Source organism: Gymnodraco acuticeps, unplaced genomic scaffold (genome assembly GCF_902827175.1).
Source record: "Gymnodraco acuticeps unplaced genomic scaffold, fGymAcu1.1, whole genome shotgun sequence".
Classification (NCBI taxonomy): domain Eukaryota; kingdom Metazoa; phylum Chordata; class Actinopteri; order Perciformes; family Bathydraconidae; genus Gymnodraco; species Gymnodraco acuticeps.
In genome coordinates, this window is record NW_022990081.1 from 19,168 (window position 1) to 36,934 (window position 17,767).

A 17,767-nucleotide genomic window follows, 5' to 3' on the forward strand; every position below is an offset into this window, starting at 1 on the left:
TATTGACAATAACAACCGACCGTCGTGGTAGAGCATAGAAAGGTGTAATCCCGCCCATCTACTTCCGCCCCATGGGACCTTATTTCGGAAAAATTATTTATTGAAGTCAATGGGGAGAGAAAACTTATCTTTCGATCCCGTTTGAATTGTGCCATGAATTACACATATGATGTTTGTCAATCTTTAAAATAATTTCCATGTCAAAAAAGTCAGAGTTTGTCGTAAAGACTATGAAAAATACGCAACTAGAAAGACTACAAATCCCAGAGTCCCGTAAGTGATGTCATAATTGTTTTCCTCCACTAAATATAAGAGATATAAGATCACTTTAACAATATGCCTGTGTGCTTTGTACCAGGCTGTAATCATACCAACAATGGGTCTTACTCGTTCTTTCGCTTCCCGTCTGATGAAAGGACCAGGAGTGGCTGGCTGGATCAAGTAATAATAATTAATAATAATAATTCCTTACATTTATTATAGCGCTTTATCAATGACTCAAAGCGCTTTACATATACACACATTACACATATATGATACATGCAATGGTCAGATACTGTGGACAATACCCACAGGAGCAAGTTCAGGTGAAGTGTCTTGCCCAAGGACACAACGGCCTGACGCAGTGGCGGCAGGAGCGGGTTTCGAACTAGAGTTCCCCAGCACTCCCCCTTGATCTGATGATCGGATGTACAGACCACTGCACCACCCGTCCCAGGTTATCAAGTTAGCTACCTAGCTAGTAGCAAGCACGTTAGTTAGCATTACAGCCGGCTTAGCCTTGTCATTTTTATCAGCCTTAACATGAAGTAACATTAAGTTAACCAAAGTGTTAAACAGTAGAGTGTTAACTGTGATGGTTATTCTCGCGTCCAGGAAAGAGAAGCTTAAAAAGGAGACTAAATGGAGTCTCTGAGATGTTTTCAAATTGGTACTTTAATTAATAAAAAAGGCGCGGTAAAGTCACAAACAGGATATGTTCTGACAGAAAAGCAGCTGCCTCTGGCTCCCCGCTAGCAGAGAAAAGAGCCCGAACCGCTCAGGTGCTGCTCTATATAGCTTCTGTAGGCTCCTCCCTGCGGGCCGGCCCTCCACATCTTAATGTCCGTTGTTACGTTTAAACAGAGGATTCAGGCATTGTACATTCAATATATACTTAAACACGCCTCTTCTCCTCATATTGTCTTTCATCACTTTTCCTTTAACACATTCTAAACGTTGTAGTTAATATTCTAAAAAATACAGAAAATACTTCACGGCTGGTTTGGTTTCTGGTCATTCCGGATGTTGTCACATCTTACCCACGTCTGTAAACAATAACTTTATTCAAATAAACTATACCTTCATTTAATATTCAGCAATAATAATACGTCTATAGTTGCAGTGTTAAAATCAGTAGGTTTCGGTGTCATTTCGCTACTAAATTAACCTCTATAAAAAATGGTAAACTAGCCACATGCTAACCGGAGATGAAGGATTTTCAGAATAAAAGCTTAACTGGTTGTGCACAATAATTTTCTGGTTTTTCAGTATAAAACAGCATTTAAACTGAAGGTACATTTAAGGTACATTATGCCATCAAAACATTGATTTTAATTTCTAACAAGAGTCGTAGTCATATTTCGTGAACCCTTTGAAGAGTACTGTCACGCCGGTGTGATCATTCTATAATACACCTTTAAGCCCGGATGCCCCCCGAGGGAGACATGCTAATGCAACATTAGCATTGGTGATCTTTTATTACTTCATGCTATCTGCACAAATGGTTAACATTGAACATTAAAAAGATCAGGCAGTTCAGGAAGAATTGAAGGCAGGCAGGCAGCTTTGCATGACATTCTTCTGGACGTGTTTCATTGTGGTGATAGTGAGGGTAGTCAATCCCTTGTTTGGCAAGACAATAGTGACGGCCATCTTGGTGACGTGTGTTTTTGTGTGAGACCAGAGATGTAGTTCATTGAGCGGTTTCACACAAAAAAAGTCTTACTTCACAGTTTTACGGCAAAACATTTTTTTTTTACTTGCAAAATTATCTTTTAAATTGACAAACATCATATGTGTAATTCGTGGCACAATTCAAACGGGATGGAAAGATAACGTTTCTCTCGCCATTGACTTCAATACTTAATTTTTTCCGAAATAAGGTCCCTTGGAGGTCCACCGGAAAGGGAGGGACTTCGCCTCTCTATTTGCTCGGCATTTCCGGGTATTTCTCCACTCGTTGGGCCCATGGATGTATAATAAGAACTGGATACAGCGTGGGAGGCGGGGCCTCATTCATTCCTATGAGAGTTACTCAATGGCGCATGATGACAAAATGGCCCAACTTTTGAGAGAGCGAAACGTCACAGATTACCCGGCATGCCTGAGAAGTACCCGTATGTGCACTCATAGAGCATGCGCAACTTTAACCACGCCGCCCAAAAGGCTCGTTCACATTAAGCACGTGAATTTGCGTACACGTAACAGCACCGCGCGTTCATGACAGCATGGTACTGGATTTATATTAACGAGGCGGCAGTTAGCAGCTAGCGGCTAGCTAGTAAATTATGCTAAGTTACACATCAATCGTTATGTACTTTTATATTACGCTGACATCAGGATCTAGTGATATCCAAGCAACAGAGCTTCATTTAGCATGATACTTGTGTGGGTTGTACATGAAACCACTTGGTAATATATAAAAATGTATATGTTGAAGCCTGTTATGATCAATTGTGAGTTAAAACTTTATCTAAAAAGTAAAGCTGATGATGGATTACTGTGGTGGAGTTAAAATAACAATAGCCTATTTCTTTTTGAAATGTGATGGAGTAAAAGGATAGTAACTGTGATTATTCATGTTAAGTAGCCCACAAGTAACTAAAACAATTGCAAGTGCAATAAGAAGCTACAGGAACGTTAATCTACGTCGGTAATATTAACTTTATTTAATACAACATTTACGGTACAAGATTTACATCATACAGCCCATGTAGTATAATATTTTACAAATGATGAATTACAGCAAACATGTGCAATATATCCATTATTACAGCTCCGTGGGCTGGCAGTAAGGCGATATGGTCCGTTGTTATTGTGCATCCATGGATAAAGAGAAACTCATGTAGTACTGAACACGTAACATGAACGTGCCGGGCGGCGCGGTCCCGTGGGTTAGATGCGCGTTCATAATGCAGAGGGAAATACCTCAGAATAACGTTATTAGCACATTTTTACAACTTGAGGAACGAATGTTTTTAATAAGGGCTATACAAACGTTCATACTGGGTAGTTTATTTAGTTTTAAAAAAATTATCCAACGAGTTACAGACCACTCTTTCCCCATGTAAGTCAATGGGAAAAAGTGTTTCCGGGCCCAGCAACCAAAAGGAAGTGTAGTACCACCGTTTGACCAGCACGAATATTCTCATCAGACTCCGGCGCACTTCCTGGGGGCTTGGTTGGGCCATGTTAACAATACCGTGTAACTGTCACGTTTGAAGGGACGAAATCGTGACATCTCCACGTCTCCCAGCATGGTAAATCGTCACATGTTCACGTCTTGCCGTGATACCGGGTTGGATTGGTTGTTTGATTCAGACTGATTTGTTGTTATTTTGTAAATAAATACAAAGGGGTTGGCTCTCACAGACACATTTTTTAAATATTATTCAAAACATGGAAAATCTAAATGTGTTTTTTTCAACCAATATCATGATGGAATATTGCATACTTTATCTGTTATAAGGTTAGAGTGATGTATAGCTAAATACAAAAAACTAAAAGGGTTGAAGCACACAAACTCGTTTCATTGTTTTATAAGTTAGTTATAGTATCCAGGTATCACTAGCTATTAAAATATCTACACTGTGAATTTGAAAATAATGAAAATTAAATGATCACATTATATCATTAAATTCATAGGTACAAAGTACATTTACTCAGGTACTGTACTTAAGTACAATTTTGAGGTACTTGTACTTTACTTGAGTATTTCCATTTTATGCTACTTTGTTCTTCTCCTCCACTACAGTTCTGAGGTAAATGGTGTACTTTTCCTCCACTACATGTATTTAATACCTTTAGTTACTTCACAGATGTGGATGAATGATGTGAAATCTAATCAAGTGTTGAATCAGACTTTAGTTCCACCTGGAGTAAATCCACCAGCTACCCTGCAGTATACAAAGTCATTCAGACTAGCTGCACCTTTACCAGCTTTGAGAACACTTTCATGATCAATCATTATAAAACATATCATATATATTATTCTGAAATGGACCAATCTGCACAACGACTACTTTTACTGTCGCTACTTTCACTATATTTTGATGAGAATACTTTTCTACTTTTACTTGAGGAACATTTTGAATGCAGTACTTTTACTGTAACAGAGTATTCCTACACTCTGGTACTTCTACTTTTACTCAAGTACAAGACCTGAGTACTTCTACTTTTACTCAAGTTCATAATCTGAGTACTTCTACTTTTACTCAAGTACAAGATCTGAGTACTTCTACTTTTACTTAAGAACAAGATCTGAGTACTTCTTCCACCTCTGAGTAAATGTGAATGATCAGATGTTAACATCTCCTTGTACAGTTGCAAGAAAAAGTATGTGAACCCTTTGGATTCTCCACACATAGCGTTGTGTGTTCCTTCCAAACAACTCAACTTTGGTTTCATCTGTCCACAGAATATGTTGCCAGTAGTGCTGTGGAACATCCAGGTGCTCTTTTGCAAACTTCAAACGTGCAGCAATGTTTTTTCTGGACAGCAGTGGCTTCCTCCGTGGTGTCCTCCGTGGTGTCCTCCCATGAACTCCATTCTTGTTCAGTGTTTTACGTATCGTAGATTCGTCAACAGAGATGTTAGCATGTGCCAGAGATTTCTTTAAGTCTCTAGCTCTCTAGGATTCTTCTTCACCTCATTGAGCATTCTGCGCTGTGCTCTTGCACTCATCTTTACAGGACGGCCACTCCTAGGGAGAGTAGCAACAGTGCTGAACTTTCTCCATTTATAGACAATGTGTCTGGACTGATGAACATCAAGGCTTTTAGAGATACTTTTGTAACCCTTTCCAGCTTTATGCAAGTCAACAATTCTTAATAGGTCTTCTGAGAGCTCTTTTGTGCGAGGCATGTTCACATCTGGCAATGCTTCTTAAGAATAGCTAATTCAAAACTGGTGTGTATTTTTTATAGGGCAGGGCAGCTTTAACCAACACCTCCAATCTCGTCTCATTGATTGGACTCCAGGTTGGCTGACTCCTGACTCCAAGTAGCTCTTGAAGAAGTCTTTAGCCTAGGGGTTCACATACTTTTTCCACCCTGCACTGTGAATGTTTACATGGTGTGTTCAATAAAAACATGAAAACATATAATTGTTTGTGTGGTATTAGTTTAAGCAGACTGTGTTTGTCTATTGTTGTGACTTAGATGAAGATCAGAACACATTTTATGACCAATTTATGCAGAAATCCAGGTAATTCCAAAGGGTTCACATCCTTTTTCTTGCAACTGTACATGCGCTAAGACGGTCAAAAACCATATGCCCTTCCGGGGTCAGTCACACCCAGGCCCGGTTCTACGGGGGTGCATAAGGGTCAGTTGAGTCGTTATGCACCCTCATTTGAAAAATGAAAAGTAAAAAAAAATGAAAAGTCAAAAAAATTAAAGTAAAAAATATTACATATATAATAACAATAATAATAACAATAATAATAACAACAACAATAATAATAGTAGTAATAATAATAATAATAATAATAATAAGAAGAATATAGTTGAAATAAAATAAATTGTAATTGTGGTTAAATAACATTGTCTGCTGCATTTATTTGGTCAATTTAAACAGTAAGTAACGTTATTATGTCAGGTGCGCGTGACCTGTGCCGCTGCGCGTTTGTCATCTGCAAAGTGCTTACACAGCAGTCGGTGATGGACATCAGAAAATGGTTAAAACAACAGAACAACAAAACGCCAGCAATAACACTGCATCTACTGCAGGTAATAACAGTTCAATCATGAGAGACGTGATGTATGAAATACATGTTTAATACCGGACACGTGGTATAGAAAATTATGATGACAGATTACAACAATGAATCAACTGATGTTTGGAGATTAGGCCCCGGTTTGTAGGATAATCATTCGGGAGGGGAAAACCGCTCCGATGAACCCCCCCGGGGTCTAGACACTGGTGGTGGTGATAATGGTTCGGTCTGGTCTGGAGGAAGAAGGATTAGCTTGGCCCTGAATTAGGATACAGGAGGCGAAGGGGTGGAGGCGGGTTGTGCGTTGACACCTGAAATGACAACTGACAGAGAGGGAAGAACAGATTTAAAGGGTTTAGCAGGTGCAATGATTGCTAGCTGGGGAGTACCGCCCCTGATTACTTAATGGGAGAAGAGCTTGCAGTGACGTGTAACACCAGGGGGTATGGTCTTCCTTCTTGAACTTGCGCTAAGCTTCATTTCAATCATGAGAGACGTGATGTATGAAATACATGTTTAATACCGGACACGTGGTATAGAAAATTATGATGACAGATTACAACAATGAATCAACTGATGTTTGGAGATTAGGCCCCGGTTTGTAGGATAATCATTCGGGAGGGGAAAACCGCTCCGATGAACCCCCAAAGAGAAGAGAAGTGAGAAGTGCTGAGTGTTGTGGAATATTTTCCAAGGCCCATAACTTTGACCCAGTGCATCAGTTCAAACTGTCCTGACTGAGCACAGGCACCTGTAACCTTGGCTGCTGTGCTCTCAGTGTTTTGTCTCCCTGTTCCTGCCTGTTGGCGTCAGCTGATAGAGGTGTTATCATTCTATCTTGTTATGCAGCATGTTGATGATGCTCTCTGAACTAGCTAAATACATGGGTCTGGGGTAGAGTTCTTCAGAATTGACGTGGCAACTCTACCGTGAAGTCAGAACCTCTGACTCTTGGACTTGTGATGTGAATCCTCCGGCCGTTAACTCCAAATAAACCATCATGTGTTTGACATCAAAGCTACTGCTCTTCCCGTGTCTCCTTCCTGAGTCGGTGACTCCCACTGCATAGCTACACAGAAGTTTCCTCTACACTAAGATGTGAAGCATTTCTTACCTTGCTGGCTGATTGAGGAGATCTGTGGATGAAATGAGATAACACGGGGACATGATGAGAATGTCGGAATAACTGTAGGGTTAAGTGAACGCCAACCATGCTTAGCGCCTGCATGTTGGATTAGACGATGCTGACCCACTGGCCGCAACCTGCACGCGCAGGGTTAAACATGACGCTGACCCACCGGCCGCAACCTGCACGCGCAGGGTTAAACATGACGCTGACCCGCTGGCCGCAACCTGTACACACAGGGTTAAACAAAAGCTGACCCATAGGCCGCAACCTGTATGCACAGGGTTAAACGAAATGCTGACCCATAGGCCGCAACCTGTACACCCAGGGTTAAACAAATGCTGACCCATAGGCCGCAACCTGCACACGCAGGGTTAAACAAATGCTGACCCATAGGCCGCAACCTGTACACACAGGGTTAAACAAATGCTGACCCATAGGCCGCAACCTGCACACACAGGGTTAAACAAATGCTGACCCATAGGCCGCAACCTGTACACACAGGGTTAAACATGACACTGACCTACTCGCCCTGCACGTGCAGGGTTTAAACATAATGCGGACCCACTGGCCGCAATCTGCGCGGCAGGATTCAATACGAGCGAACCTGAAGGTCACGACGATATGAAGTGTTTAAACATGAACACGGTGACACGTACATGTGCTGACTTGCTAAGACCACCACCAGTTGTATGTATAAATACCGTTTAGTGTTCGGACCTTGGATAGCCAGCACGCACGGATGTCCGGGCGAATGTGGGATATGAAGGCGGAGGAGGACCACCGTCCGAGTTGGCAGGGAGGAGGGAGATATGCCTTGAATGGCTGCACCTGTCTGAACGAAAGCCCTGATATGCTATTAGACGCCACCACCAGTTATATGCATATTTACCATAGGTAAACTGAAGAGATCTTGATTGGCGGCACGAGCCGATGTCCGGTGAAGAGGGAGATGTAGACGATATAATGCCCGAGAGCTGTTAGCTTGAGTACGGTGATGCATGAATATCGTAACCTGGTTTACCACGAGCCAAGTGAGCATGAACCCGAGAATATGAATGAAGTGCAGGATGCACGCAGAAAAGACGTACACTTAGTTAAATACTGAGACATGACCCATGATATAGTATATCTTAATTAGCGTTAAGTGTGTCGGGATGAGTCATAGATGCTGATGAGCTGATTGAGTGATTAAGACTGTCTTCTATCATCTGAAGTGAGGATGATGGAGGGACGCTAGTGTTAGATCCAGCAAGTGTGATAATAAATGTGTAGAAATAGTGGAAATCTGAGTGTGCCGCTATGCGAATGATCTCATGCAGATATCCCCCCCAAAACGGAGGATGTGCAGTGCACGTCCTTAAATCGGGGAAACCACGGTCGTCGTGAGGCCGGCGGATGCCACGTCCAGGAAACGGGAGATGATGCGTGCCGAAGAATCCGCATGCAAAGTACGGTTGCCCGGTGAGGAAGAGCAACTGTCGTTGAAGACGTTTATGTGGATGCACGCAGTTGGTTAGAGGAACGATAATACCATGAGCTTGATGTGATGGCTAGGAACTCCGGTGTGAGACTGGGCCTGTAGTTCCTCATGATTAGGAACGTTGTGCTCCTTTTCCCAGTTGAGCGGAGTTATAGTTTAGTAATGTTGTATTTGAACGCTAGATGCGTGAAGGCAACGCATTAGGAGATCTCCCTGAGCAGTGGGTGATTTGAACTGGGGAGAGACGCTCTTAATATTATTACCCGAATAGCCGGTGCACGCATAGTTTCTCCTACTTGACTTAAGGCTGAAAGAGTTCCGCTGAACGATGATGGGAACTTTAAAGCGCGTCGTAATATCTGCTTTGAAGAGCCAGCCTTGGCCTGCACGCTATTAGATTACATTATCTCCGTGCGTAGAAAGGGGGGAACATTGACCTTGTCATCGAGATTGCCCTGAGCATTTACCGAATTGTATTAAGTAATCTGTCGACAGGCTGTAAACAGAAAAGCTGAAATTGAAACTAATAAATACTCAGTTACCTCTAATCATTAACCGAGTTTGTATAATGTAGTTACTCTGTGTGTTGCTGCTAGCATACATAACATCTGACGTGGGAACGTTACTCGTGAATGGAGCTACGGAGCTGCTAGAAAGACAGTGGAACCCGGTGCATTCCTCCGTCTGGATGTGGAGCACTTTTGCTAAATGTTTAGACAAAGTGCTCGTGTTACCGCCCTTACATGATAAACTCTTATTGCACTTTGGCAACGAGCATTCTCCACATCGAAGCGGGTGAAGTTAACCACGCCTCGGAGCGCGTTCTCTCCGCCACCTCCGCAGTGTGCTCCGCTGCATGTAGCAGCTGTGTGTGTAAACTGCCCCGTCCCCTCGCACACAGATGGGGGAGAGAGATCTCATCTGATCGAAAATAACTCATAGGCGCATTTGTTTGTCCTTTGCATATTAGAACGAGTTGTGACACTAGACTGCGATATAATGTTTTTGTAGCAATAAACATGACATATATTTATAAATGTCTCCGGTACTGATAAAAAGACCAATAACGTTGGAGCTTACGCACGTAAACACACTGCTGACGTCACAGTGAATCGACGACTGAATTAGTTGCAACTAATTTGGTAATCGATTTGATCGATTAGTCGATTAGTTGTTGCACCCTTAGTCGCTGCAACTCTGACTACTTTTACATCCAGGCTGAAGACTTTTCTTTTGTCGCTGCTTTTAATTGAACTATTCATATCTTAGACTGCACTGTACTTTGATCCATGTACTTTTTCTTTTAATGTTTATTTTATTAGCTTCCTTTTAAATGACTGATTTTAAATGCCATTTCTTAATGTCTTTCATTTTTTAAAGCAATTTGAATTGCCTTGTATTGAAAGTGCTATATAAATAAACTTGCCTTGCTGCCAAGGAGATGTTGTCGCAGATCTAGCCGTTGGTGCACCAAGAAACGGAATATTCTTAGTGGAGAACAAAAAGAGAAAACCGATCATTTAGTCAATAATCATTAAATTAATATTGGGAGTGAATTCCTAATTTATTTAGTATCTGGTCATAAACAGGATAATGTGCAGCGACTTGTTCATTGAGGAAAAGAAGCCCTACGGAACGCCATTCATTTCAGGAAACGCTGTGTTGAAGCTTGAACCTGCGTTTAGTTACTGAGCATTGTAATGAGTAATTACCCGACTGCATTAGTAATGCAAGTAATACGTTACTGAAACTCCATACTGTAGCACGTTACCCCCAACACTGCCTGAAGCTCACCTTAACCCTGACTAGAGGTAGCAATGCATAGTGTTGAACTTCCTGTCGGCTCCCAGACTGTAGTCGAGGAAACGGGGGGGGGGGGGGGGGGTGACTCTCTGTCCTCTCCCAGGGCAGAAGCAACACGCTTCTGGTTCAATAACCCATTTTATCGGAAAGACTGGAGAGAGGCGAGCTCTTCTTGGGAGGTCGTTGCATTATTTAGCTCTCCTGTTTCGCAAGATAGATTTCGCAAGATCGCAGACCTTCCTTTTTTCTGCTGCCTCGTTTATTTCTAAAAACATGTATCCCGCTCGCTCATACCATGCCCACGCACACATGCACACGCCACACCCCTCTCTTAAGGGGTAGCGATCTCACTCTGCATGACCCAAATGTCGTAACAATATACGAAACATCTCGTGAATTTGTTGCAACTGCCTTTGCCAACGTTACCCTGACGCCTGTTGAAGTGAGCGCAGGAGGAATAGCTTCAATGGGATAGCTTAAGCCCTGCCTGCCTGCCTGCAGGAGGGGTTGTAGTTGAAGTCAGAATGGGTAAAACTCCGCATGTGATGAGGACCCGTTCCGCGTTTAGCCGGAAGCGCTGCATTAGGCGGCCCTGATGCCAGTGATGCCTTCTCAAGAGACTGAAGCGTACGTCAGTTGTTTGCGTGAAGTAGCCATTCCCATTAGGCCGGAGGAACTTCCATGGAGCCAGATTTCCTTGTCTTTTCCTCCCGCGTCCGGGCTTGCGGGACGGCCGGCTGACCCGCTACCCGACTGGGGAACGCAGCCTGTAGCTTAATCCGCGATACTGCGGAGCTGATGAATAAATGCCTGGAGCTGGAACGAAGCCCTCAGCTGGGCCAAAGCCCTGCTGCTGCTTGGCTTAACCATGAACACCGTGACGCGTACACTTGTGCGTTGACACCTGAAATGACAACTGACAGAGAGGGAAGAACAGATTTAAAGGGTTTAGCAGGTGCAATGATTGCTAGCTGGGGAGTACCGCCCCTGATTACTTAATGGGAGAGGAGCTTGCAGTGACGTGTAACACCAGGGGTATGGTCTTCCTTCTTGAACTTGCGCTAAGCTTCATTTCAGATCATGGGGACATTACGTTACCCGCGGCCACTGTCATGGACACTAACGTCCTCCCGTCCGACTCGCCGGCTTTGCCCGCCTCGCCCACGGAGGCGGAGCAGCCGTCTTCGTTGCCCCAAACACCGCCACCCCTCAGCGGCCCGCAAGTGCCAGAGGACCTCGGCAAAACAGAGCCTGCCAAGGTATATTTTAAAAAGTACCCAACTCGCCTGTACACTACAGTGGGGTAAGGCGCTCATTTTGCAGCTCATGGTTTCAAAACAGAGATTGGCTGTAAAAAAGATGCCATCTTCTGCTATGCATGTAGACATTTCGGTTCAAGTAAGTCAGATGCCTTCACCACAACTGGCTACAACAACTGGCGCCATGCTGTTGTACGTGATAAGGGACTGGGAAGGCATGAATCATGCAAAGAGCACAGATCCATAGATCTCTTCATTTTGCTCTCAACGTGCACCAGATTGATGCTTTGAACTTCAATATAAAAATAAAATAAGTCTTCCCGGGGGGCATGCCCCCGGACCCCCCTAGAGGGTGTTAGGTCCACTCCCCGCTTATAAAAATAGCACTTTACCACTGCACCCTCTCTAATCTCAGATGCACCCTGAGTCATTTTGTTCTGGAACCGGGCCTGGTCACACCCAATCCGGAGACAACACACACCTTAAATACCTGTGCCCTAGGTAATAGGATAACAACACACTAATGGCACACAGCGAAAAAACAAAAAATGGTGACGACTTGAACCCAAACATGACTTTATTAAATGGCTCTTACAAAAGGTGATATTATTCTCTCTTCAGGTCCTCCTCAAAAGCCTCTCCCTGCAGATCCCCAGCCTCCTGAAGTCACGTGTCGACCCTCAGCCGGGACCACAGACGCCAGGCAGGCCTCTCGTCTCCTGGCTGAGAGGAGGAGAGAGGCGAGGCAACAACGAGAGAGAGAGGAGCGACAACAACGAGAGAGAGAGAGAGAGAGAGGAGCAGGAGCACAGAGAGGAGGCAGAGAGGCGAGGCAACAACGAGAGAGAGAGGAGCGACAACAACGAGAGAGAGAGGAGCAGGAGCACCTGCAGAGAGAGGAGGCAGAGAGGTGAGGAATATGTCCACTAAAGATACAGAAACACTGTAGAGTGGGGCAGGCATGATGTATTTTAGTAGGCTGACCCAGAAGTAAGCGTCGCAAGGGCTACCTCTACAAAAAGCAATGAGATTTTTCCATTTAATTTAGGAATGTTTCTTAAAATAAGCATGTTTATGATACTGACATGTTCTGTTCAGCAGGATGATCTCCACATCTTTATGATTTTTGAAGTAAAAGGCTAACGTTAGGCTATAAGCATGTAATGTCAGTGAATCCAATGTACCAAGATCCTAGGACACTTGCAGTCTGCAGGGTATTTTGGTTCTGACTCCATAACACTTAGTGAAGACCCCCAGGGACATGTCCAACTTGAACAAGGGTTTATTGAGAGTAAATGACAGCGTCACGGTAGATTCATTCCATCCAAATTGCATCTCAACCGGTCCGCTAACGACTTGATTCAAACAGTTGTCCATTTGTTTCAACACCATCATTAATTAGAGGATTAGGGCAACATGTGATTTCATTTTTATAAGACTTTAATCGCAGAACTAATACAAAAAGTTCACTATTGGTCAGATCGTACCAACATATTCACACGTGACCCTTATGCTCTTCCGTAGTTAACAACTCTTGTCAAATGAACGAGTACGTTTTAACCTCAAAGAGACACAAAGTCTAAGGAGAGAAATTGCTAAATTACCAAAAATAGATGCTAAACTACTAAAATAGGGACAAAACAAGACACAAAATATCAGTACGTTTTCTTCCAAGTTATTATTAATGCGAAATGTTATCTTACCAAGTCTTCGTCACACAACACCTGACAGTGTTCAAAGTAATAAAGCTCCATGGTGTGTGGACAGCCTCTCCTTTCCCTGCATGTCCCCCTAATGCAGTGGTTCTCAAAGTGGGGGGCGCAGAGTCATGCCAGGGGGGGCGCGAGAGACATGGAGGAAAAATTGTTAGAAAAAAAAAAAAAAAGATTAAAAAAAAAGTCATAATTTGAAAAATGATTTATTCAAAAATAATATGATGCAGTACTAAACTAGACGACGAAGTTGTGAAAGAAGCATTCCTGGAGGCTGCCGACACGCTTTTTGGGGACAGTAAAAAACGGTAGCATTTCAACAGGTTTTTGATATAATAAAAACTCAAGTTAGATACCGTTATTGATCAGCTGTAAGTTTGAGTTTGTTTGAACTTATTCATTATAATTATTGTACAAAATGGTATAAGAATGCAAACTTAAATTGATTATAGTCTATTATCAATTCGGGTTAAGAAACGAGTGTTGCTTGCATCCTATTTTAAAGGCATTTCTTTTTATAATCTACTAAAATGCAACAAAAAAGGGTTTGATTCTATTAATGTTGTCTTTTTTATTGCACTTTGGCAGCAGATTCCTGTGTAGCTTCAGATCTGAGTTGTCTTATTAGTAAGCCTCATTTATACTTTTGTAGCAAAACTATTTTTATATAATGGCAAAGAAAGGGTTCAGAGTCTTTCCTTTTTTCCCTGTGTCATATGTGGCAGCACTGTTCAATGTTTCTTGAAAACATTACCCACTGTAGTGACGTGTGAATAAACTCCAACTCTGTATCAACAACACTGTTGTGTAACTTCAGTTAAATACTTGTATGTGTGTAGATTAGAAAGAGGTAAGATAAAGGATCTGCAGGATTTTATGAAGTATTCATCGTACAAAGGTCAGTTTTATACAAGTAGAAGTGTGTATTTACCTGGTAGCAGGCTATCAGTAATGTCCTCTCTATTTGGACTGGTAGATCTCGGCAGACTGGCAACTTTAAAAGTAGCTCTCGGTTCAAAAAAGGTTGGGCACCCCTGTCTTAGACAGATATATTTGCATGTCCTCACTAAGCATTATTACATATTAATTTAATATTAAACAAATCAAAATGGCCAATTATCCCAAAATGTTGCTGCTAATATAATCATATGCTTGTCAACTTTAACTGATCAAAAATCTATTCTGAATAAATACTTGAATTATCTATGAAATTGCAATATTGTCCCTCAGTTTGTTTCAACCCCGTCACGCCATACCATTTACCCTCCTATTAAAATAATGGATCAGTCCATGTGTGATCTGCATTGAGGGAATTACATCACAAAAGTTTCTTCTCTTACCTATATTTCAGTTTTTGTATTTTCAGATTAAGATTGATAAACTCAACATTTCAATATGTTGTATGAATTAATAATAGTAAATAATTAATAGTTTTGAAAAATATTACAATTTTGTAATGTCCTTGACTTCCATGTGGTGCCATATCTTAGCTAAACAAGGTCTCATGCTACTTTTTGTCAAAAACTTCAACCCTGTTACATTTTTTGTAGTTCCTAGTAATTATTTATATTTTGAGCCTGAGGTGGGAACATGTAAGTAGTCCACTACCAGATGTTATGACCAAACATTTTGGTTTCATTTTTCAAAGATATAAAGACCCAAAAGTCACCCGATTCAGAGAATACTCAGAATTATGCATACTGTACTTAATTATAATTAAGTACACAAATGACATCACCCATCTCTTCAGAGAGCTACAGGTGACCTGTGCAGCAACACATTTCAATCAATATTTGTCAATACTAAGAGCTGCTAGATTGTGCTGCTGTAATGGAATATGTAAGGAGAATAAGAACATACCATGTGGTCCAGCTGGAGTCTCCTCTGCCTCCTGATCCCTGCCTCTGGCCCTCTTTCTGATACTTCATCTTTATTCCTCACATATATTTCTTCTTCTTCACTAATGTCTTCATCTCCTCCTCTTCCTCCTGCTCTGACCCTCCTGGTCTCTTCATCTCCTCCTCTTCCTCCTGCTCTGACCCTCCTGGTCTCTTCATCTCTCTTTTCCTTTTCCTCTTTCTGTTCGTCCTGATCACTTCTCATAAATGTTTTTTTGTTGTTGTTAAATCACTCCTATACTCTGGCCTGCAAGAGTCTACTTGTGAAAAGCACTGGTACAAATGCTTGTATAACTTTACACGTTAGGGCCATGTAGCCTAGCTAATATGTAGCATATCATAAATATAACATCAGAAAGTATTGATCAAGCGCACATAGGCAGCTGTGTTTGGATCCAGTTTTTACGGTAAAGGATGTATCTTGGTTTCATTGATCTGGCCTCATGGCTGTGATGTGTAGTTTACGTGGATTTAATAGTAGGCTACCGCGTAGTTTAGCAAAGTGATCGATCTCCCAGCTAACGCTGTCTGCGCAGTATTTTGTAACGTAATGCCCCAAACAGCGCCCGTCTGTTAAACGCTATCGATTCAAACGGCAGCGTTTTATTAATATTTAGTTTCAAGCTCTCGTCCTTAGTAAAAACAAAACTAGTGGAAAGGGAAATGCTCCCAGGGGAAGCTGATCCATAGGTGCTGGGACAGCTCGCTCCCTCTCTACAGCGGTGTGAGCCGCGGTCTGTGTGAACGCCGCTCCGCAGTTTAATGCAGGGCCGTAGCTGCGTTTTTAACGGGCCTAAAATGATATTTAAAATGATTCAATTTTAACTAATGTAATGCTTGTTTTGTTGCTTGAGAAGCTTGTGGAAATAGTGTAGGTTTGTTTTAGTACAGTTTTAGGGAAACAAAAGTTAGGGGGGCAGCTGGGGGGGCAAGGCAGCTGCCCCCCCTTGCCCCCCCGTAGATCCGCCTCTGGTGCACGGCGATGCAGAAATCAGCGTTCAGGCTACAGCAGGTCAATTGAGTTGTTCTTGTAAATGTTTTGTTCATATTCTGATTGTAATTGTCTCATTTCAAACGATGGCATTGTTCATATTTGCCTGTTTAGGCACAATGGTCGTGGTGTTTTTAGCGGCCTCTGCCCCCTCTGCTGTGCCGTCAGTGCAGGAAATCATTCATGTTCGTGTTGACATGAAAAGTGACCACACGGTCGGTGTCTCTGTTCATCTTTTTTTTCTCCATGCCCTTAAAAGTTCTGTATGAATCATTAAAAAAAAATGAATGAATGAGCGTTTGCTGCTCAGTACCCAAACATAAATATTAAATATGTCTCATCTCATCATTAAAACATGAAAAATAAAATGACGGGTAATAATGGCTTATGACGGAAATGTTACGATCCTGTCCGTCAAAATGACGGACAACGAAAAAGTCTAACGCAACCACTGGTGTGGAGGCTGTAAAGGGTGAACAGGAGATGGAGAGAGAGGCTGGATCGTCTGCAGCAGCCGTCTGGTTTCCTCCGTCTGATCATGAACCGTCCGGAGCTGATCCTCCACCTCGCCGCCAGACAACAGAGAGGAGAAGTCTCCATCTGCAGGGAAACACAAGACTCAAACCTCCTGGATCTCAAGGCCTGGTAGTGATTCATTTGTTAAGATATCTACTATGATAAGATGGTGTGAATGGCTGCAGTACTTTGAGCTGCTTTTGGTGGATCTTGTCCCCACTACGGTTTAAAATGGATCAAGAAATGTTCACTAAATAATGAGGACGCTTTTAGAAAGGTTGTTTCGCACAGCAGACAATTTAAAAATGTAGGAGAAACACATTTACTTCGTCTAAAAAAGTAACAGAGAAAAGGGGAAAACCCTAGCCTACTGATTATTAAAGGTCCCATGTCGTGCTTTTCTGGTTATCACCCGTCCCCTTATTCTGCATGTAACGGTCTGCAGAGTCACAAACCCTCAAAGTACACCCTGTAGCGAGTAAAACTCTAACACAGAGAAGACCTGTCTGTGCTGCCCCAGAACGCCTCCTTGGACATTTCTCTTTTTCCATTTGTTTCTTCCTGGAACCAAGTGACGTAAGGACGACCCCTCCGTGGATTGGTCCAAATGGACCAATCCACGGACTTCCTCACACACACACCCTCAATCTTTTCTCAGCTGCAGCTCCGCCGATTTCTCCTCCCTGAGACGGCGGGACGCGGCGAGGCTGTGAGTCGGTGTAGGGTTAGGGTAATGTTGTGAATCGAGTGGCCTGTGCTCGTCGTCCATAACATACGCCTGCCCATACCATAACCCCACCACCACCACGGGCCACTCGATTCACAACATTACCCTAACCCTACCCCTCACACCAGATACTGACTGGTTTTCGGACCCCCCCAATAAAGCAAAACTGCACGTTTCAGAGTGGCCTTCTATTGTGGCCAGCCTAAGGCACACCTGTGCAATAATCATGCTGTCTAATCAGCATCTTGATATGCCACACCTGTGAGGTGGGATGG

The 17,767-nt window shown here is 42.7% G+C and overlaps 1 protein-coding gene across 1 annotated transcript in view; it reads right to left on the minus strand.

Annotated features, from left to right (window-relative positions):
- Positions 1 to 16,100: 16,100 nt before the first annotated feature.
- Positions 16,101 to 17,767, minus strand: part of LOC117546087 (vacuolar protein 8-like) — a 54,079-nt gene continuing 52,412 nt past the window's right edge. The window contains exon 14 of the mRNA XM_034216176.1: positions 16,101 to 16,849. Coding sequence (XP_034072067.1) covers positions 16,689 to 16,849 — 161 coding nt within the window. The 3' untranslated portion in view covers positions 16,101 to 16,688. The remainder of the gene's footprint in view (positions 16,850 to 17,767) is intronic.